Genomic DNA, 21,096 nt, shown 5'->3' on the forward strand with positions numbered 1-21,096 from the left:
TGGGAAGACAAACTTTAGGATGCCATTCTTTATTATACCCTCTTATAAGATCCCTTGCTTATCTTCTTCTAATGTTAGTTATAATAATGTATGTGGAGGTAAACATAATACTGACCAGGGAATTATGAGCATCACTGCCTTATCAATTAGTTACATTTCCATATCCTTGGAAATGAGCAAAATCTGAATATCGCCATAAAAACTGGTAAAGGAAACACCACGAAAAATATCACTAAAAAGGTTTTACACTTTCATGAGGAGGTTTTTCAGACGTTTTGATATTGAAATGCGTCGCAAAAGCGCGACGGAAACACTTTTTACCTGGTCACATGACCAAAACATGGTGTGGTATGTGTAAACAGAAGACATTTCTTAACATTATACTTTAAAGATGCCACATTAGACGTGAAACAACAAAGGAATTGCAGAGTGTTATAAGGAGATTTGGAGCGTCCGTCTACCTGCAGCGAAGTCTCACTGGATGAGATTTAACGGGAGTCACGAGGCTCCAAAACAATCTTCAATAGAAACACATTCAAAGCGCAATTATACTTTCTCAAAACTTTAGAAATATCGTTTTTATTTTGTGAAAAACTGTAACGCTATTGTGTCATGTCAACCAGCTGAAAATGAGTTTGAGATTTTCTCTATTTTTCCTGATCAGATTTCATTACAGGCTAATCATCCTTCAGAAATCATGCCAGACATGTTTAATACAGTTAATAGAATTAACTTTTGTTATTACTTTCATATTCATACACAGCCGAAAATGAGCCGAAAACCAGCACGCGCTGAGATCACGCGAGACTTTGTGCGAGATTTGACATCTTGCTGTTTCATACACTTCCACATTTCCACGTAAATGCCAGATATTTCCCCCAAAACGTGCACATATTCAGTGTCAGATTGCAATTTACACTTGATTTTCTTATCTTTTTTTTTTTTTTTTTTTAAAAACAACAACAATCAAATAAATAATAAATAATTTTCTGTCTGTTTTTTTGCAAACATGGAAAATCGGAAGCCTAAGAAAATGTTGTGAAAGTGTGTGATTTTGTCCAAAAAATATCTCTGTAAGGGTTTTGACCTGAACCATAGAGCTATTTCTGTTTCTGAAAGTGAAGTCTGTCATATTACATCAGATTTTTGCGCAAGAATATACATTTTCCCTAGTCCCTGACCAATCGTTTACAAAGACAATTTGCGTATAATTGCAGAATATTTTCCCCAAAACATGCATGTGAGGCTAATATTCAGTATAAGATTGGAATTTGGACTTGATTTTCCTTAAATAATAATAATAATAATAATAATAATAATAATAATAATAATAATAATAATAATAATAATAATAATAATAATATTTTTAAATAATTTTCTGTCTGTTTTTTTAGAAACATGGGAAATCATAATCCTAAGAATAGTAGATAAAACACTTGTATTTCTTATAACATCCTAGCATTTATTAAAGTCAGGATTATGACAGACAGCTTCATGATGTCTTGTTGGTTTTAGTGCTTGTTTTGCCCCAAACTCAAAGAATGCAATAGGGAGAACATTTTCTATTCCCCCATCAACAATTGCTAAGTTGTTATAAATTATTCAAAAAAGGCATATTTACTTTGATATTTAAACCATAAAGTCAAAACAAACCGACCTGTAGAAGTATGAGCAGCCTCGCACTGAGTTGTGGCTGAAATATTCCTGTGTTTTCTCGTTGCCAAAGTCTTCAAGAGGGTCGGACCACAACAGGTCACACATGGGCCCGAACGCCGGCGGTTCCTTAAACCGATCCAACTTTAAAAAGAACAGCAAGAGCATACGCATACGTTACACGGGGCGTTGCAGAGATGTAACAATAATCCAAAACAATACCTTTTTAATGTCGTCTAAGGTATGTATTTCAGGGGAGAGTCCGCCGTGCACGCACAGAAACTGTTGATTCATGAGAGCGGCCAGAGGAAGGCAGTCAAACGCATCCATACATGAATCATAAACCTGCTCCGAGTACTTGATTTTACCTGAAAGAAGGCAGAGTTTGAAATGAGCTGCATGAAAACAGGAAGTTTGTACTTTGACCAAAAATCGAAACTATTGTCTTTCATAGTAATATCATTTATTCTTATAACATAGCTGAATTAAGTAAAATAAATCTAAAATATTGATAAAAATCTAAAAAGGGTTTTTTTGAAAAAATGAAAATTCACATAATTACGTTCAGATTTTCATTCAATTCAATTTAATTCCAAGAACTTTAATATTTTTCAACCTTGGGGTCATCTGGAAATAAATTGGGGTCGCCTGAAATGTCTAGTAATAGAAAAATGAAAATAAATTACTGACTGAAATTATGTTTTTTAATTTTATTTATGTTGTTTTTTTCTGTTTTGCACAATAATAATAAAAAAACAAAAAACAATACATAATATCACAGAAATAGATATACCGTGCAGGAAAAGGGAAAAAAATAAATATTATTCCTTTTCAAATTAAAACACCGCACACACAATCTCTGTATAACTGTATTCTATACTTTCACTTTCTCAAATATAACTTTAGTTTGAATAGAATTTAGTATAAAAATATCTGAGCTGGCGTATAATGTCACTTTGTGCACCAATCATCGCTGCTCTGTATTTGTATACACACAGTAAAACTATTTTTTAGAGGACAAAAATATCTCTGCGGTTGCGAAGAAAATATAAATATAAAAATGGGGTCATGATAAGAAAAAGTTTGGGAACCACTGGGTTAGGAACTTCATTGGTGCCAGAGCGTCTGTGCATACAGTATATTTTACACACAAGTCACGTGCCAAGCAATGTAAAAATGAACACAGGCAATATAAAATACAAGAAAATAGGAAAAAAAAAAAGGAGAAAAAAGGAGAGAAAAAAGCAATATAACGTTAAAAAGGGGGGAAAAGAAAGAAAAAAAATAGGCAAAAACATACAAGTAAAAAAATGAAAAAGGGAGAAAAAAGTAAATATAAAATGTAAAAAATAGGGGGGAACAAAGAAAAAAAAGGCAATATTAAACAAAAGAAGAAAAGGAGAAAAAAGGCAATATAACATAAACACGACATCAGTCGTAACATAAATAGTAAATAGAAAAAGCTAGTAAAAATTATGATTACAATGTATTAAAGTTGATTAAAATCCACACCTAAAAAAGCAGGCACAATGTTCTGATTCCATTGTCTGATCATTTTACTCACTGTGTGTTATTTATTTTTCCACTATTAAGAATAAAAACTCAAGGTAAAAACCTGGCCTTGGGTTTGTTTTATTATCTATCTTTGTGCGTGAATCTATATTAATACGCAGCAGATGAAGCCTGCGCGTGGTAAGGCATCACTTCTACTTTTCTGATGTTCATCACAGACTTCTTGTCCCCTTTCCACGCTGTCGTACAGAATTAAGTCATCTGTCAACAAGCAGGTACTTTCCTACAAAAAGTGCTCCTGGCTACATGTGACATTAGGACGACGAGCAAGAAGCAAGAATACAAACCACACGAGGTATACTCACATTCTTGTTTGAAGGTAAAATATTCTGTCAAATGTCTACATTCATGATTTCCACGAAGTAAAAATAGCGTCTTTGGATAGAGGATTTTCAGCGACCAAAGGTATAAAACACACTGTGGAAAGAAATGGACAAACAATGCGTTCATTGGAGCGTATGAATGTTTTCCAATCGAGGCGACACAATCAATCATTGCGTGGTGGATTTACCTCAATACTGAAGTAGCCGCGGTCCACGTAGTCCCCGAGGAACAGGTACCGCGTAGTGGCCGGTGATCCTCCCACTTCAAACAGCTTCATAAGGTCAAAGAACTGCCCGTGGATGTCCCCACACACTGGAAACACAATCAGCACCAACAGTTGTGTGGTTTCTATTCTTGTTTTATGCACTGCTGCACAAAAATGATTGTTTTTAGCCTTTACTTAAAAGAGGAAAAAACTACGTATAGTTTCAGAAACCATTGAAAGCATTTCAGGCCAGTAAGTGTTGGGGTGTCAAACTTAGTTCAGGGACCAAATACGGACCAGTTTGATGTTACGTGGTCCACAGATCTTTTTTGTGGGAAAAAGAGCAAATTCAACATGAACGTTTGCACTTCCATGTATAAATGATATATAAATGATAAGGTATGTGAGTATATCAGTCCCTGCAGGATCTTCACATACAGTTCCCTTATTTCAAGAATTTGGGGACATTTTTTGGAATAATTTGAAGAAAATTTGCCAATTTTGGAACAATTGAATGTTCTTTCAACAATTTCAGATTGAACAAGACTGATGGCACTACAGAGGTACTTGAGAGAGAGGGAGTGGAAAATTAATATATAAAGTATCAGTGTTGGTCCCACCCCAGGCGTGATATGACCATAAATGATAAAAACTATAGAAATAAATCTATTCAGGAGCCAATAAATCAGTGTTTTTCAACCTTGGGGTCGGGACTCCATGTGGGGTCGCCTGAAATTTCTGAAAATTTAAAATAGATTTGACATTTTTCATTTATTATTACTCTTTTTTTTTTTATTAAAACAACACACAATCTTAAAAAAACTGTATTTATATACGTACACTTTGTGAAATATAAATCTATTTAAACTAAAATGCAGTAAAAAAAATAATGAAATAAATATCTGAGCTCAAACATAATGAAAAACTAATTCTAGAAAAAAAAAAAAAACATCTTTGGGTCACCAGAAATTCTTCATATCAAAATGGGGTCACGATCCAAAAATGGTTGGGAACCACTGTATAAAATACAGTTTTTTTCCACTTATTTACAAAATGAGATTCTTTAAAATGTGTGTTATCATTCGTTCATTCCGTCATTATGCCCGATAGATGCTTTTAAAAAAAAATTCTAAGCAAAATGCTGTAGTCAGACAAAGGGGATGCTTGGATTCAGAAATAAGAGAAAGGGGTTGAGCCAAAAAAAAGTTTCAGAACCACTGCTCTACAGGACCGGATTTGGCCCCCGGACCTTGAGTTTGACACATATGTGCCAGAGTGAGCTTTTGTTCTGGTGGCGGATCCTGTAGATGTGTAACACCTACATGTAAAACAAATCATTTCTGTCACTGCTTTAGGATAGACAATAAAGTCAATCTATGAATTGAACCACCTTAACCAAAGAGCGAGGGTAAGAGAATGTCAGATACACTAGCTAAACTAATATTTTGTTGGCCAGCTTTTGATTACGGCAGCATTCTTGATGACGGGAATTTCAGACCAGTGTACAAAGTTTTCACAACCCAAAAACTCCCAAAGGAGGTCAGGTCTGGACCAGAGCCTGACAGATGTGCAATTTTTGGGGCCGACTGGAGATATTGGAGGATTTGGAAAGCCGAAGAACATGAATATACACTGGAGAGATACTGCAGGCTACATGTACACAAATTCTAATTAAAGACAAAGAAGACCAAGATTAATCGGCCAAGCTATTGACCAATGTCCATTAAACGGTGACAGCTATAATCGGTCGGTGGTAGCCATTAAACGTCCCATGTCATGCTATATTTCACCATCTCCATTTGTTCTAAGAACCCCAAAAACATAGTATTTGAGGTTTATTTTCCCAAACTCGCCTGTTTTCCAGAGTTTTAGCCTCTGAAAAGTCACTTTCTGAGCAACTCCACACAAACAGGCTGATTTGCACCCTGCTTATGCATATTCATGCGTGGGCGTGTCTATGAACGGGACACTGACTTCCTCCTCCCCGCATGGTGACGTAGGGACAGAGGATGTCCCGCCCTCCTCCCACCCACTCCGTAGCTGAGCTCATGCTGCTTTATAAACACGAGACAGTGCGTGGGGGCGGGGCATTCACCGGTACATACAAAATACATACATAGCATTGCGCAAAGGATGCTGAAATGCTAACCTATGTTAGCCTTGCCCCCACAGGTGTGTACAGTAGGCACATACTGCATCACGTCAGCTGCCTCTTTTTACCCTGATACACCCATTAGTCTGGACCAGCGTTGATGTAGACTCATCAGAGCACACACTCTTCTTCCATTGAATTCGAGTGGCACATTTCCAGTCAAAAAAAATAGCGTATAAATGTCTGATACTGTCCCAAAACATGCATGTGAGGGGTTTCTGTATCATGTTGGGGCCGATGGCGATATTGGAGGTTTTAAAAAGCCGATAGCAGACATATCGGACAGTATATGAAATGAGAGCATTGCTATACACTAAATAAATACTGTAAGCTACATGAGCACAAATTCTGATCCAAGACAAAACTTAATTGGCCAGGATTTTGGCCAATGTCGATGGTAACAGCTGAAATCGGCCGAGCACTAGTCTAGACTCAATGGTGGCCATTCAGGAAAGAAAACTCCATCGATGGACTAACTCTGTCATTCAGTCAGTTCAGGTAGTCAGACCACCTCATTCTTTGGACTCTGAATGTCGCTAAACCTAGACCTAAGTCCAATCTTACAGTACGTGATACATTTCCAGTGAAAAATGCTTGATACTGTCCCAAACCATGCATTTGAGGTTTTTCCGTGTATGTTGGCGCTCGATGTACGTTCCGTCCCCCATGTAATTAGCTAAATCAGATGGTGTAATGGTCAGTGTTGCAGAGATGCTGTGTTTAACGTCTGACTTCGTATTGACCTTTTGATTGCTACGTGCACTGCTTCAGCTAACACAGGCTTCACAAAAGTAATAAATCTTATCAGACGGACATTATTTGCATGATTTTCATGAATGGAACGGTACAACCTTCTCGCTAATATTTGCACAATGCCAGACGCGGCTCCATTCTTTCACCTCCTCGACACAGAAAAAAAGCTTGATGCCTCCGGGGAAATATACACTTTTTAAATCGTTGAACGCTACGGCTTCTAGAACACAAACCCCACATCTGATTTCCTTACTGCCTTCAATTTTTCATTATCATCTCACTCTGTCTGTTTCTCTTCAACTCACCCTCCATCTCCTGCTTTTCCTCCCTATCATCTCCACAGTGGCCTTCGCCCACTCAAAGCTTAGAGCAACGTGAGTGGGAGACTGCCTGTGTGACTATAGCAATCAAACGCACACATGCGCACATGCATACATGCAGACCAACGGGCCATGGAACACACACACGTAAATGACGGAACTCACACACGTACTGTATATAGAGAAATGAGCTCACAGTGCTGTGGAGCCCGACCACAACACTCGACTGATCATGAATATTTTAATGGTAATGCATAAAGCTTCCATTTTTCCTGATCCAATGAGAAGCACGGGACTACTTCTCCATATGACACCTCTGTTTGCACCCACTATTCATGTCTTCAATATACATTTTAATGGTTTTACTTTAATTAGAGGTTATGATAATAAGGAAGGCTAGAAGTAACTAAAAGAGTAACTAAATCCCTGCTTTTTCCTGACCTGCCACTCGGAGGGAAAATCAAAGAATGCCGTGATTATGGGTGGGGCTCCTGGAGCAGTTAAGACACGCCCATTCTATTCTATAAAATCTCCAATGAACAATCTTTGCTCAATATACATTGCTAATCACTCTTGCAAAAAAATCTTTCCAAAAACGTTCTAGTTCCACTAGCTTTTTTTTGTAATGCAGGTTCAATTGACGATTTTCAGCACTTTTCACTCTGTTATTATCAACCGTATCCATGGAAACCCGAGAACAACCCACTGATGTCAATTTTTACAAACGTAATGAAGGTATTAGATATTAGAACAGGAACCATTGAGTTGTACCTCAGTGTGTGATGGCTGTGACTAACTTTCATGTTTTCCATTCCACTCCGTCAACACAAACAAAGATCTTCATCATTTAACCCCATGTTAAACAAACATTAGGAATAATTCAGCACTGCTACAATGCTGCTCATACAGCACAGCTAACATGGAACATTAATTGAGCTACTGCAACCTTTGAATTCTGTGATTTTCAGTTTCCCAAATGTGCACCTAATGACAATTTTGCAGATAAATACTGGAACAATGTCAACATAAAAGCACTGACAATCACTATTACACAACAAAATAATAATGAGAAAATTAGACGTTTTGAAGAACAATCTTTGTTTGATTAAGCAGCACAGGCTTTAAACCTTCGTACATGTATTTGGTTTGGTTCGCCTAAATGATTTCAGGGTCTCCAGATTTTTCATTTAAAAAATTTCCCCGAGTCGATTTTAGAGTTTAGCCTTTTCTGTTTTGTTTCGGTTTCATCGCCCTTCCCTAATGCGATGTCGTTGCTGGCTTTTAAAGTTCCCAAATTGTGCCAAACACGTCTAATATGGTTAATTGAGTTCACTCGGGCTACACGCAGCATCGTAAAAAGGAGTCGACAGAGAGGTGAAGACAATGATTCTTGGAACAGGAAACAGAAGAGAGCAAAGACCAAGAAAACCAGCAAATGCTGAAGTTGGGGGGGACTCTGGACTCTGGACTGTATAGGTGGAAAAGCACGAGAAGAAAAACAGACGCTGCGTTTACATTACTCTTGGAAATGCCCAAAATCTAAATAGGACAATAAAAACTGATAATGGAAAAATCGGGAAAAAACACCCAAATACCTCTGCAATGTTTTTATGATTTCATGGGGAGGCATTTCTGATGTTTCAATATTGAAATGTGTCGCAAAAGCGCTATGGAAACACTTTTTTGCAAATACACGTCACAGAACGTGACTGACATGGTCACATGACGTGAGGGACCTGGTCACATGACCACATCTCAGAGAAAACATGCTATAGCATGTTTTAAGGAGGTTTGCAGCGTCTGTCTTCTTGCAGCAAAGTCTCGCTGGATGAGATTTAACGGGAGTTACGAGGCCCCAAAAACATCCATCAATGGAAACTTTTATTTTGTTAAAATCTATAATGGAAACCCAGCTACTGTCAGACAGAAGAACAAGGACGTCAGATAGAAAAACGTGTCCTTTGCATCCAGAGCAGTCTGCTGTGAAGGAAGCAGAGAACCTTGAGATTGTAACTTTACACATATCAGACTTATTGATTATGTTAATACATCTAGTCATCTGTGTGAGGTGATGAAAGAAAGAAATTGACTGATGTCCAGATCATTTGAAACACCAGCATTAATAGTTCTACGCTGACAACTATGATTTAAAAACGTGGATGAGATGCTTAAAAGCTGTAAAGCCCGTACCTGTGACTGGTGCTTCGATATCTAGGATAGTTTTTTCCTGCCGGAGGATTGCAGCTCCTTCGTTGACGATTCTCAGAGCCACTGCTTCTTCAACGCGACCCTCCTTGGTGAGGTGGGCCTTCAGGAGATCCACCCGAGGTTTCCCTTCACAGTCGAACACTTCCTTCATCGTAAGGCGGTGGCTTAAGGGGAAGGGGACAGCTGAGGACAGAGAGTAAGCACTTAGTGATATTCAAGCACAAGGGCTATTGCAGTTACTATGGCTACTGCTCCTGCAATCCACAGACTTTCCTTCACTGTGGGGGGTGTGGGGGTTCTGGCTATCGGCAGGCAAGACGGTAGTAGACAATAACTACTCAAAGAAATGTATGCAGACATTTTAATTTGGAATCAACATCTATGCTGTGTCTCGGGGGCGATGTTGTGATAATGATGATGATGATGATGCATTTGTCTTTGGTGAAAACTGTGATTTTGCTTCTAATCGAAGCAAAGAATAAATAATTGTTTACTGTGTCTTACTAAAGCAGTGCCTCCATTTTTAGTTGTTTTTAAAAATGTTCTCATTTTTTTTATTCCTTACTGCAAACTTACCTTTCATTTAGTGTTTTTATCATCCATATTATCATACGTTTTTTTATCGTTTTATCAATTGCACTGGTTTTTAGGGGATTTATATGGAAGCCCGTTTTTGCAACAACAACAACAACAAAACAAACACTATGACAAGTTGTAATTATGAGAAAGAAAGTCATGATTATGAGAAAATTATTTTTTTATGTAAATTTGCAAAAGAAACTCAAAAGAGTAATGGAATAATTTTGCTATAAAGATGTATTTATGTACTTTCACTATATATATATATATATATATATATACCATGTGGTGAATTTTAAGAACTGAATGAACAGCCAAATAATGTTTTTTGAATAAATTATTCAGTGTAATTAAGAATAGTAACAGTGTCTGTAGACTGCTGCAAAATCTCAGTTTGATTATGACTTGATTTCTCATAATTAGGACTTTTTAGCTCATAATTTTGATGTTTTTTTCATAATTGTGACTTTCTTTCTCATATTTATGACTTTTTTTAATCATAATTCTGATTGTCAATCTCAAAATTTTTTTGGGGGTGGAAATTGACTTATTTTTTTACATTTCACATACTATGCCTTACCTCCAAATTTAGATGTTTTTCTAAAAATTCAATTTTTTTATGCCTTACTGCAAACTTACCTTTGATCTTGTGCTTTTAACATCTTTCTTTACATGTATATTTTGCCATTTTTAGGCCTTTCTTTATAGCCTTACCTCCAACTTTTGATGTTTTATATATCTATATATTATCAAAATCCAATTTAAGGCACATATCATTAACAGTTCCAAATGTGCTATGAAGCATATTACAGAAGGTAAAGTCCCATTTCTTGTATTGGCAATCCTTGTATCAGCTAAATACACAGTAAACATCTTTCAATCCATGTTCATCACCTAGTCCAGGGTTCTCCAACAACTGCACCCTTGTGCGCCGTGGGAAATTATTCAATTTCACCTAATTGTTCAAAAAAACATTTCTGAAAACTAATTAATTATTGTCTGCAAATATGCCATTGCAATAAAAAATGAAATAAAATAATGAAAAAAAACTAGATTCAGTTCAATTTTGAACATCAAATCCCTCCATAACAACCTTTGGATCAAATCCGACACTTAACGTTTAACACTGCAGAACAAAAAAAAAATCATATTTATTTATTATTAATAAACTTGCTTTTATCCCGTGCATCAAATACGCAAAATATGAAAGATGGAGAAAAAAAATGTTTTGTTTGATTTTGTATTAAAGAGACTGTGATAATAAAACCTGTACTGTACATTATAATAGGCTACAAAGTTTATTTTTTTAAACATTTCTAGTCGGTGGTGTGCCTTTTTTAATGAAAAGATCAGACCTCGGCTCAAAAAGTTTGAATAACACTGGCCTATTCCTTCTGTATGGAAATGTGCGCTAACAGATTTAATGCACACACAAGCTAATAAAAAAACTCTGAAAATGGTCATTTTACAAGCGTTTTCATCTGTACATTAAACGTCTCCTGGATAAAAGCTGGAAGCTGTGTAAAGCTTAAGCCTGTGGCCATTAAAAAGCACCAGCCACTTCCAGAACCCAACAACAGACAGCGTGTGAACGTGTGAAATCCAAGCACGGATCACTACTTCTCAAACGGGAATGAGTCGTCATCTACCAATCCTCTGCTTTAGTGCATAAAGCTTCTTTCTACATATCAGGGCTGTAAATAATTCATAAAAGCCACACAATCTCCACTATGAGGACTCATCAGACAAAAGCCTGAGTCGAAGGTAAACTGACCGACACGGCGTTAACCATCGGGAAGTCGAATAAACATTGTCATTTATAGCAAAAAACCCCCAAACAATCAAAGGAAAGATCCTCATAATGCTTTTTAGCCTTTAACATGAACACGATCAACATGTTTCTTTAATAATGGATGCTTGACTGGAGAAATTTCAAAGTCGCTGCTCGTGTGGTAATGAGGTCGGCCTTAGCGAGTGCATTTAATGGGAAAAAAAAAAAAAAAAGGTTCACAGTGTTCAGTGTGTATCTGTGATGGCGACGCTTGCTTTGACACTTCAGCCCAAAGCGACAGAAAATGACCTGATGAAGCCCCTAAAACACAAAAAATATCAAAGGACGGTAAAGGATCTGTATGTCAGTGTGTAGGGAATTTAATTTGCATGCACTTAATGACAAAGTGACAGTTTTAAAAAGGGGAAATTTCGACATACTTGCAAGAAATGAGCCAAAATGAATGGATGAGAGAAAAGAAGACCCATAAAATGTTCTTGTGCAGAGCACTGAACAGACGCTCACCCATGTTGACATAGATACAGCAGCACACTAGTGTAGATGTGTGGTGGAGAGATGAAACGCTGACTTCTACTGTGCACCGAGCAGTTGAACTATGAAATACTGTATGTTGCCGGGCAACAGCAGCAGCAGCATAGAAAACTGCAATTTGCATCCAGGGGTTCACACAGATGTAGGGATGGAAATCCTAATGCAGTAAACACAGTAAATTGACAGCGAGCTGCTGACTCTAAGCCTTTGTTTCATGCTATTTTTCCAACGTGGAAGGATTTTTAAAAAATACCGTTGCAAATAATGAGCTTTACCCCTCGGTTCATTCAGGAAATGGTAGACAGCTTCACCTGAATGGGATAATTAGCTAAAGCACATTTTAATAGTGCCAGTGTGTCAATGTTACGACCCCTTTAGGATGTTATATAACAAGGCTTAAGGGGCTGCAGCATTAAAGACGCCATACCAGAAAACTTGGTTGTCAAATGATTTATTAAAGCAAAGTTATTAAAAAGTAGCAACAGAACAAAAAAAATAACTCAATGAACCAAACTGAACAAAAATAGGGAGAACACTGGGCCAACTCTCTACACCAGACATAGGCAACTGGTGGCCCAGGGGCCAGATTCAGCCATCTGTCTAATTTTATGCAGCCCCCAAAGTAAATGTACAAAATGACAGGAAAAGTAGACAAAAAAGAGCAAGAATACATTAAAAAACACAAAGAATTAAAACATTGCAGGAAAAGACAGGAAAAGACAAGAGAAAAACACAGAAAATACTACAAAAATGAACAAAACGACAACAGTAATACACAAAATTACTCAGAAAAACATACGAAATTACAGAAAATTACAACAAAAGTACACCAAAAGACTAGAAAAACACAAATAATTGCTCTGCAACCCCATGGTACTAACAAACAAGCAAAACGACAACAGAAATACACAAAAATGACTCCAAAAAACGCAAAATGATAGCACAAATACAAAATATGACAGCAAAAAACATATTTTACAAGAAAAATACACAAAAGATATTAGATATTATTCCCTTTAAAACACATGTCAAACTCAAGGGCCGCAGGCCAAGTCTGGCCCACCAGAGCATCTAGTCCGGCCCACAATGAAGAAGATTTGTTCAAAGTAATAAAAAACAGCAAAAGAACAGGACTTTGTGTAAATTATCATAAGTTGTAGATAAAATACGACGGCAGTTGCAGTACTAATTTACAGTAATAATAAATCACAATTATTATTAAAAACCTGCAAAATTCTCACAAATTATCCCACTGAATTCTGGCAAATTGTTACAAATTTCAAGAACATTTGTTGCAAAGTTAAGAAATTTTCACCAATTACTAGTGCATTCAGGCTTTGAATTTAGATTTTTTTCCTTCACAAATACATGGATTTTTTTTCTGGTCCCGCACACTTCAGGTCAAACTGGGTCCTTTGTGGCCCATGAACTAAAATGAGTCTGACACCCCTGCTTTAAATGCATAAATTCAACAAAACTCTACAAAATTTGCGAGTGCTCCCAGTTTGTTTGTTTTTTTCAAAATCCTGCAATTTTCCTCAAATCATTCTACAAAATTAAATTAAAATATTTGGCCACAGAATCAAGAAGTTAAGATTGTGCAGAGACTGATATCTGTCACTTATTGTTTGAATATTGTCAGTGCCTTCCATACTTCATACATCATTTATACATGAAAGTGCAAACTAGGGCAGAATAATGTGGAAATTACTCATTTTCTCGCCTACATCCTGTGGCCCACTTGAGATCAAACTAGTCCATAATCGGCCCCTGAACTAAAATGAGTTTGACACCTCTGTTTGAAACTAATAAAATGTACAAAACACTAAATCTACACATGAAACATGAAAACAGTAGTGATGTTATGAAATGTGACGAGTCTAAGAAGCGGGTGTCAAGTAATGGAGGGGGCGTTTCCACTAAGAGAGAGTGATAACTTTACTGTATGTCTCACAATTCAGCACTGTTAATTCTTTTGTTTTGTCAACACTGTTATTACTAAATAAAATCTCCACTGTTTATCTCTATACATCATTGTCTAAGTTACACATGCATATTTAATGACTTATTCTTGGTTCAACAAGTGCTTACAACAAGTGTTTTCCACCTTCCTAAAGTGAGTAACAAAATATTACACAACTTATTATCATTTAAAGGACCGATGGCCTAGCGGTAATTGGAGTCGGGGGGGGCAGGGTTCAAATCCCGTTGGAAGCACTTTTGGGAAAATTTACAAACAGAAAATACATTGAAAAATATTATTACAAGCATATGATTATTTATGTAGATAAATATATTTAAACATTTTTGCGATTCCCAAGAGCCACAAACCTTCCCAACAGACACTTAAAGTTCAATGCATCACATGCGGTGAAGAAGATACAGCTGCCTGTGATTATAAACCTGGCCAGTAGGTCGTTCCACGTACACATGAACCCTTTCTTGAACCAATCGGCTCAAGTGGTACGATGCCTCATGAGGCTTCATCTCACCATCACTACAAAAATGTACAAAACACTAAGACCTACACTACGAAGCTAGATACTGTAACTATATCCTAGATTTATCCCCGTTAGCGGGCTTCACCTAACCAGACTTGGTCTGTCAGAGAGAAGCTGTCCCATGAATCTAAGCTAAGTTCATTTCAGCCTGGCTACGTGCGCGCTCTAGTGACAGAGGAGGAGATTACAGCGTCAGACCAATCACAATCACAGAGCACCTAGAGAGCAACTTACGTCACAATTGAGGAATAATGCTTTAAAAATATGAAGAACTAAAATCCATAATTCAGAACAAAAACAACTCTGTTCCTGCAGTAAAATCAGGAAAGGATGAATGCAGGAATTAAAGAGTGTTAATACGTAAATTAGTGAGATTATAAACAAAGAATAAAAAGACACTCTGATCAGTTTCACTTTCACCTTGTCCGTGTCTCTGATGCTACGTTCATACAGATCAGCCTAAATCATAAGGTGGAACATATTTATATTTCATATTATGTTACAGGACTGAGGCTCTCAGCATCACCACAGAATACATTACATTAATTAATTTATTTATCAATCTGAAAGCGTCTGACTCATGCAGGCTTTATCAGCCGACTAATGTAGGTCAGTCCATCAGATATAAATCTCTATATTTCCTATAGGATGTCATCGGTAAATGAAAGGATGCATCGATCTCTAAATATTCTCTCTCCTGTCAGTGTCACATCAGATCCACACAGCGACATATTCACAATTATCTCCTTTTATTGGGCAGGTTGTTTTTAGGAGGCGGGACTTTCATACTCGCTCAGATCCTAGCCAGGACAAAATCTGGTCCCGACCAGGCTAGTCATTCAGCTTAAGATACCATGTCGAGTTAGCTCCTTAAGATGTTAGCCAGCTTCGTAGTCCAGCACACACTGATTAAATCTTGGAAGTTAGCGCGATACGAGATAATCTAGCTTCAGGCCCTAAATCTACATTAAGACACAAAAACAGAACTTCCAGTAATCTCCAGCCTAAACTAAAATAACAAACTCACAAATGTCGAGTAGGGAGCAGAATGGACTCTCCCCACATGTCTGCTGCTTGTTGATAGTGTTGTGCCGCGTTTCTTTTGGTTCTCTCAGCCCCTGATGACTGATGTGAATCAGGTGTGTTAGGTGAGAGGGAGGAAGGGCAGGCTGAGAGGCCAGGAGGCACCAGCCGTAACAGTCAAGCGTTAAACTTAAGTCCCCTTTCTTTCGTTTACACTTTCTCTGCTTTAACCTGCTCCAGATCACGTTGAAAATGTGACTTTTTCTCTACCTCTTGATGTTCTTTTAATGTAGCGCCTCCGATTTTAAGATTTTAACAAAGAGAAAAATCTGAATTCACGTCCTGAAATTGAAAAATGCAATCCGACCCGTGCTCATGTGCATGTTTTTGGTACAATATCACGCATTTACAGGCTATTTTTCACCGTAAAGTGTAACAAACTGACAAATGTCCATTTCAGCCCGAATCCTGTTTGAAATCTGGCACTATGTGATCATGTAAACTTGTGAATGCTGAGGGTCATCCTAAGTGTGTTCTATGAATGTGTATAAAAGTGTTTCAGATTATTATGACTGCATAAAATCTGTAAAACGCTCTATACAAAGACAGGTTTAGCTGTTGGTGTTGACATATAACTTAGCATATTATCCAAAAAGAAGACAAAATTAATGTGGTGGAATTATTACGCGGAAGTCAAGAAAACATCGAAGCGATCAGCAGACACCTTTGAAGTAGACTGGCAGTTGACAGTCGAAGCACGTCAGGAAATCAAAGTACATTTCCTGACAAACAGTTGTGTGAATAAATGAAACCTTAACATATCATGAACCATTAAGCTGTAATTAAAAGTTTCCCAAATAAGGTTTTGGGCCCATATCACATTTTAAAGGTAGTTTTTCCATTAAAAGTGTGGCTAGCATCGCTCCATCAACCCTATTGAACAGATAGTGACTTCACGTAACTAAGGATTAGGGTAATAAAGTATGTAAAGACAAACTATATCAAATATTTTTAATATGAATGACGTTTGTTGTCATTTGAAGCCATTTCTCCGATTGCGAGAAGTGGATATCGTCACATAGTTTTTTCTTATTACCTTTCAAACCATCTCTCCTCTGACTAACTCATTGCTTATTTGAAGCTGTTGGCTCCATTTCTGAAATAGCTCATCTCAATATTCACAGCAGTGGCAGTGACAGCAGAGAGAACAACAAACTGCACAGGACAGCGATTATTGTTACTCTTTAGATCTGCCCTGTCACTGTCTGAGTTAGAATAACATCATGAGTCAGGATAAAAATAGCCTAAAGGAGCTTCTAAAGCCAATGCTGGATTGTTAGCTTACAGTGTTAGCGGCTAATTTACATTTTGCTTTTTTTTTTTTTTTTTTGGACATAAAATGCAACTTAAAGCTTCAGTCTGCTAAATATGTAGATTTTAATCATATGAATCTCAAGAAGATTATGCCAACTGAAATACAGCATATGATCTCATATCTCATAAACACAAACCTGTAGCTCATGGAGCCGCGTTAGCATTAGCATGTTTTACAGGTCACCGCTGTTTGCATTTAATCTTAATTTTAAACCATAGTTTTGCAAAAAAAATAAATAAAAATGCAAGGAAAGTTGACGACCTTTACATCATTTAAACAGCTAGCTCGTACTAGCTAGCTCAGACAACCAATGCAAGGAAAGCCAGACTTTGTATCAGAATGACTGGAATGATAATTGTGTTATTTAAAAGTTAGCATGACTATTCTCATTAGATATTACTTTACTATCATTAAATCATCACTTTCTTCTCATAAAAAATGACTATTCTCATTAAATATTACTTTATTCTCATAAAATAATTACTTTTCTCATGAATTATGACTTTATTCTCATTAAATTATGACTTAATTCTCATAAAATATGACTATTCTCATAAAATATGACTATTCTCATTAAATATTACTTTATTCTCATAAAAGAATGACTTTTCTCATTAATTATGACTACATTCTCATAAAAGTATGACTATTATCATTAAATACTACTTTATTCTCATAAAATCATGACTTTCTTATTGTAACATTATAGCCATCTTGTAATATTATGACTTTATTCTCGTGGTATTACAAGTTTATTCTCATAAAGGTATGACTTTTCATTGGAGTGTTATGATGTTTTTTTCGTAGGACTTTATTCTCACAATATCATGACTTTTTCCTCATAAACTTAGACTATATTTTTCTGTCTCGACGCATCCCTAAAACGCTGTCGTACTTTACAACTATCTCATTGTCTGACAACAGTTATGAGGAACCATGTAAAGGCAAAGTGAAGCTTGTTCGTTTGTTGCCGAGCGTTTGCTGCGCCTGCAGTCATTGTCACATAGTGTATCTCACAGTGAAAATGACTGTGCGTTTGTCCAACTCTGGAGCCCAAAGCACAAAGTTGTTCATGCTGACTGAGCTGCTTGGTCATTATGTTAATACTCAGTCAGTGCAGCTCATATAGTGCTGGCTATGGTCACCATGTACACAAAGCATGGCCATGTATAGTGACTTATGACCAGGATCCCCACTGTACGCATTAAAGAACAGTCATGTGGAGACAGGGGGGGTTTAAGGGGAGAGCTTTTTGGGACCCATCCATAAAGTCTATGAATCTATGAATCTATGATAACCACATTTATTTATTTATCTGAATAATATTCATTGTTATCCAGGAAGTTATTAATTTTTGTCATAGTATATAGTCATCTTAAAGATGTAAATCCTTGTTTTAATCAGAAATAAAATGGGCTGAAACTTGAAAGTCACCAAAAATGATAGAAAATGAGGTGAAATTGGGTTTTAAAAACCACAGAAATGGGTTAAAAGTTGCAAATTAGAGTAGACAAAAATGGAGAGAAAAAGTGGTAAAAAGGGTTCAGTGTTAATATTGGCTTAAAAGTGCCAGAAATAGAGTGAGGGGTGGTCGGGGGATTTTAAATTAAAAAGTATAGGAACAAAAAGTTTAAACTGGCAAATAATTGGCATGAAAAATCATGAATGTGGGTAAATTGGCAAAAAATAAGCATGAAATATGAGGTTAAAAGTGACAATAATGGATCAACATTTGTGACATTGGTGGAAATGGTTTATAAGTGCTAAAAATGTCTTGAAAATGGAAAAAATGTGAAGAAAAAGCTTTGAAATTTGATTAAGAAGTGGCAGAAATGGAAGTCATGTAGCAAAAATGCATTAACAAGAGCAAAAATATAAAACGGGTTAAATGGATTGTTTGGTGTAGTTGCAGAAAAAAGGGTTCAAAGTGTCAATATTGGCTAAAAAGTGGACTAAATGAAGGGAAGGGGGTTAATGTAATTTAAAAAGTAAGAACGATTAGTTTTAACGGGCAAATAATGGGCCTGGCAAATCTAGAATGTGGTTAAATTGGCAAAAATAATCATGAATTATGTTGAAAAGAGGTTAAAAGAGACAATAGTGGGTCATCATATTTGATATTAGGTGGGGAAAAGTGGTGGAAATGGATTTAAAGTGGAAAAATGTGCAGAAAAGGCTTTGAAATTTGATGGAGAAGTGGCAGAAATGGTAGCAATGTAGCAAAAATGCATTAAAAGGAGCCAAAATATGGCACTAAAAAGTGATGAAAATAGGTTCAAATATGACAAGTTTGGTGTCGTTGCAGAAAATTAGAGTAAAAATATGCAAAAATGGGCTCAAATATTTCAAAAAAATATTCTTATGCCTCTTGAAAAGGCATCTAGTGACCCCAAATGGGATCCTGACCCCAAGGTTGAGAACCTCTGTCTTATCCAATCCAATCTCAAGCATGGTGGAATACTTCATGGCATCTTCTTTGTCTTTTTGGTTCTGTCAGATTCTATGAAATCATGCTGCATCACTGGCCCATTTTCCAGCTCAGGCACAGGCACAGCGCTCTGTGTCTCAGCTGTATCCCTCCTCCTCCTCCTCCTCCTCCTCATCCTCCTCCTCCTCCTCCTCCTCCTCCTCCTCCTCTTCCTCTCGGAGCTCAGCTTCACTGAAGCCAGGATACATACAGTGGAGTCGTGACAGGCTAGACTAAAGCAATGAATACATGGCTATATAATAAAGATGAAGATGGTGTATTTTGGGTTGTTTCTCCTTTGCAGGATTGTTTATGATGCACATCAGAGCTTCTCTCACCCACAAACACAACTTAGATACCATAAACGGACAAGAAAATATGAAAGGCCGCGCATGCAAGAGAGAAATGACAAGGAAAGATGCTGAGGACTGTGTTATGTAATGTAATAAATGCATAAATATCAGGGTAACAACACTTACATTTCACCATCCGATCGGTGGCGTTTAAGACGATGTCCGCGTTAGACATCTTCATGTGCAGTAGAGCAGTGTCCGAGGCTGAAGCGTCGTGTCTCCCTCGGTTGGTCAGGGATGTGATCGCGGTGTGAGGCGTCGAATCGCGGCTGGAGCTCTGGGCATCACTCGGATGCTGCGCAGGGGCCGGACTGCGATGCTGTGGATGGATGCTGTGGATGGATGTGGAGGATGCTGGTGCTGTGCTAAGCTGTTAATGTGGGGGAGGATGCGCGCGCACGCAGAAAGAGAGAGTGAGTGAGTGAGAGACGTGCACAATTCCGATATGGCGGTGGAGGGAAGGGAAGTCCCACGCAAATGTTTCACTGGACGGGACTGCCTCGTCCTGGTCCCTGGTCCCGGTCCTGGTCCTGGTCCTGGTCCTGGTCCTGCACCCTGCACCCTGCACCCTGGTCCCTGCAGGTCCTGATGCTGCATCAGCAGGGACAGGGTTACCCACCACGCACGCACTCGCACATTTTGTGCTGATGGTGACATGGCGCACGTGTAGTTCAGAGTTTTTCCAATCTTGGGGTCAGGACCCCATGTGGAGTAGCCCGGAAATAATAAAATGGGCACACCTGAAATGTCTAGTAATAATAAAATACAAGAAAAATACAGATTAAAATATAATTTGTATTTTTTTTCCCTAAATGTATTTATGTATTTTATATTTATAACAAAACATGAACATGTGCATCAGTGGTTCCCAAACAGAGGTACGTGTTTTTTTTAGTTTTTTTTTTAAACCACCTCAAACGGACGGTTCTATTGGTCAATGAAATATTATATTTTCTTGTAATTTATTGAAAAATGATTCTTATATGCTGTAAAGGCCATTTTATCACACTTCTGACAATAGGGGACACAAATTGGTTACATTTTACAAAGGAGTATACTATGAAGTAATCTTTAAGTAATAAAAAAAGAGATAAATTCCCCTTTAAATTACACTCATTGTTTTATGCAAAGGGATACACAGGACAAAAAGATTGGAAACCTAATAAAATAATATCCCCAAGTTCCCTGTTAAGCCCTTAAAGAATAAATAGTGTAAAAGAGTAAAAATAGAAAAAACACCAGTGATATAAATAGAAAATATACCAAAATATTACAAATATACAAAACA

General features: G+C 37.2%; 1 protein-coding gene across 3 annotated transcripts in view; it reads right to left on the minus strand.

The window, feature by feature from the left end:
- Window positions 1-20,348, minus strand: part of ppp3ca (protein phosphatase 3, catalytic subunit, alpha isozyme) — a 56,371-nt gene extending 36,023 nt beyond the window's left edge. For all 3 annotated transcript variants that reach the window (XR_003675473.1, XM_028466374.1, XM_028466373.1), the window contains exons 1-6: window positions 19,935-20,348; window positions 9,170-9,370; window positions 3,737-3,861; window positions 3,531-3,642; window positions 1,876-2,021; window positions 1,658-1,797 (exon numbers count right to left, since the gene is read on the minus strand). Coding sequence is in view for 2 of the 3 variants with exons in the window: in XM_028466374.1 (XP_028322175.1) it covers window positions 1,658-1,797; window positions 1,876-2,021; window positions 3,531-3,642; window positions 3,737-3,861; window positions 9,170-9,370; window positions 19,935-19,989 (779 nt within the window). In the remaining variant the exon portion in view is untranslated. The remainder of the gene's footprint in view (window positions 1-1,657; window positions 1,798-1,875; window positions 2,022-3,530; window positions 3,643-3,736; window positions 3,862-9,169; window positions 9,371-19,934) is intronic.
- Between the last annotated feature and the right edge of the window lie 748 nt (window positions 20,349-21,096).

The sequence above is a fragment of the Gouania willdenowi genome, chromosome 14 (assembly GCF_900634775.1).
Source record: "Gouania willdenowi chromosome 14, fGouWil2.1, whole genome shotgun sequence".
NCBI lineage: Eukaryota > Metazoa > Chordata > Actinopteri > Blenniiformes > Gobiesocidae > Gouania > Gouania willdenowi.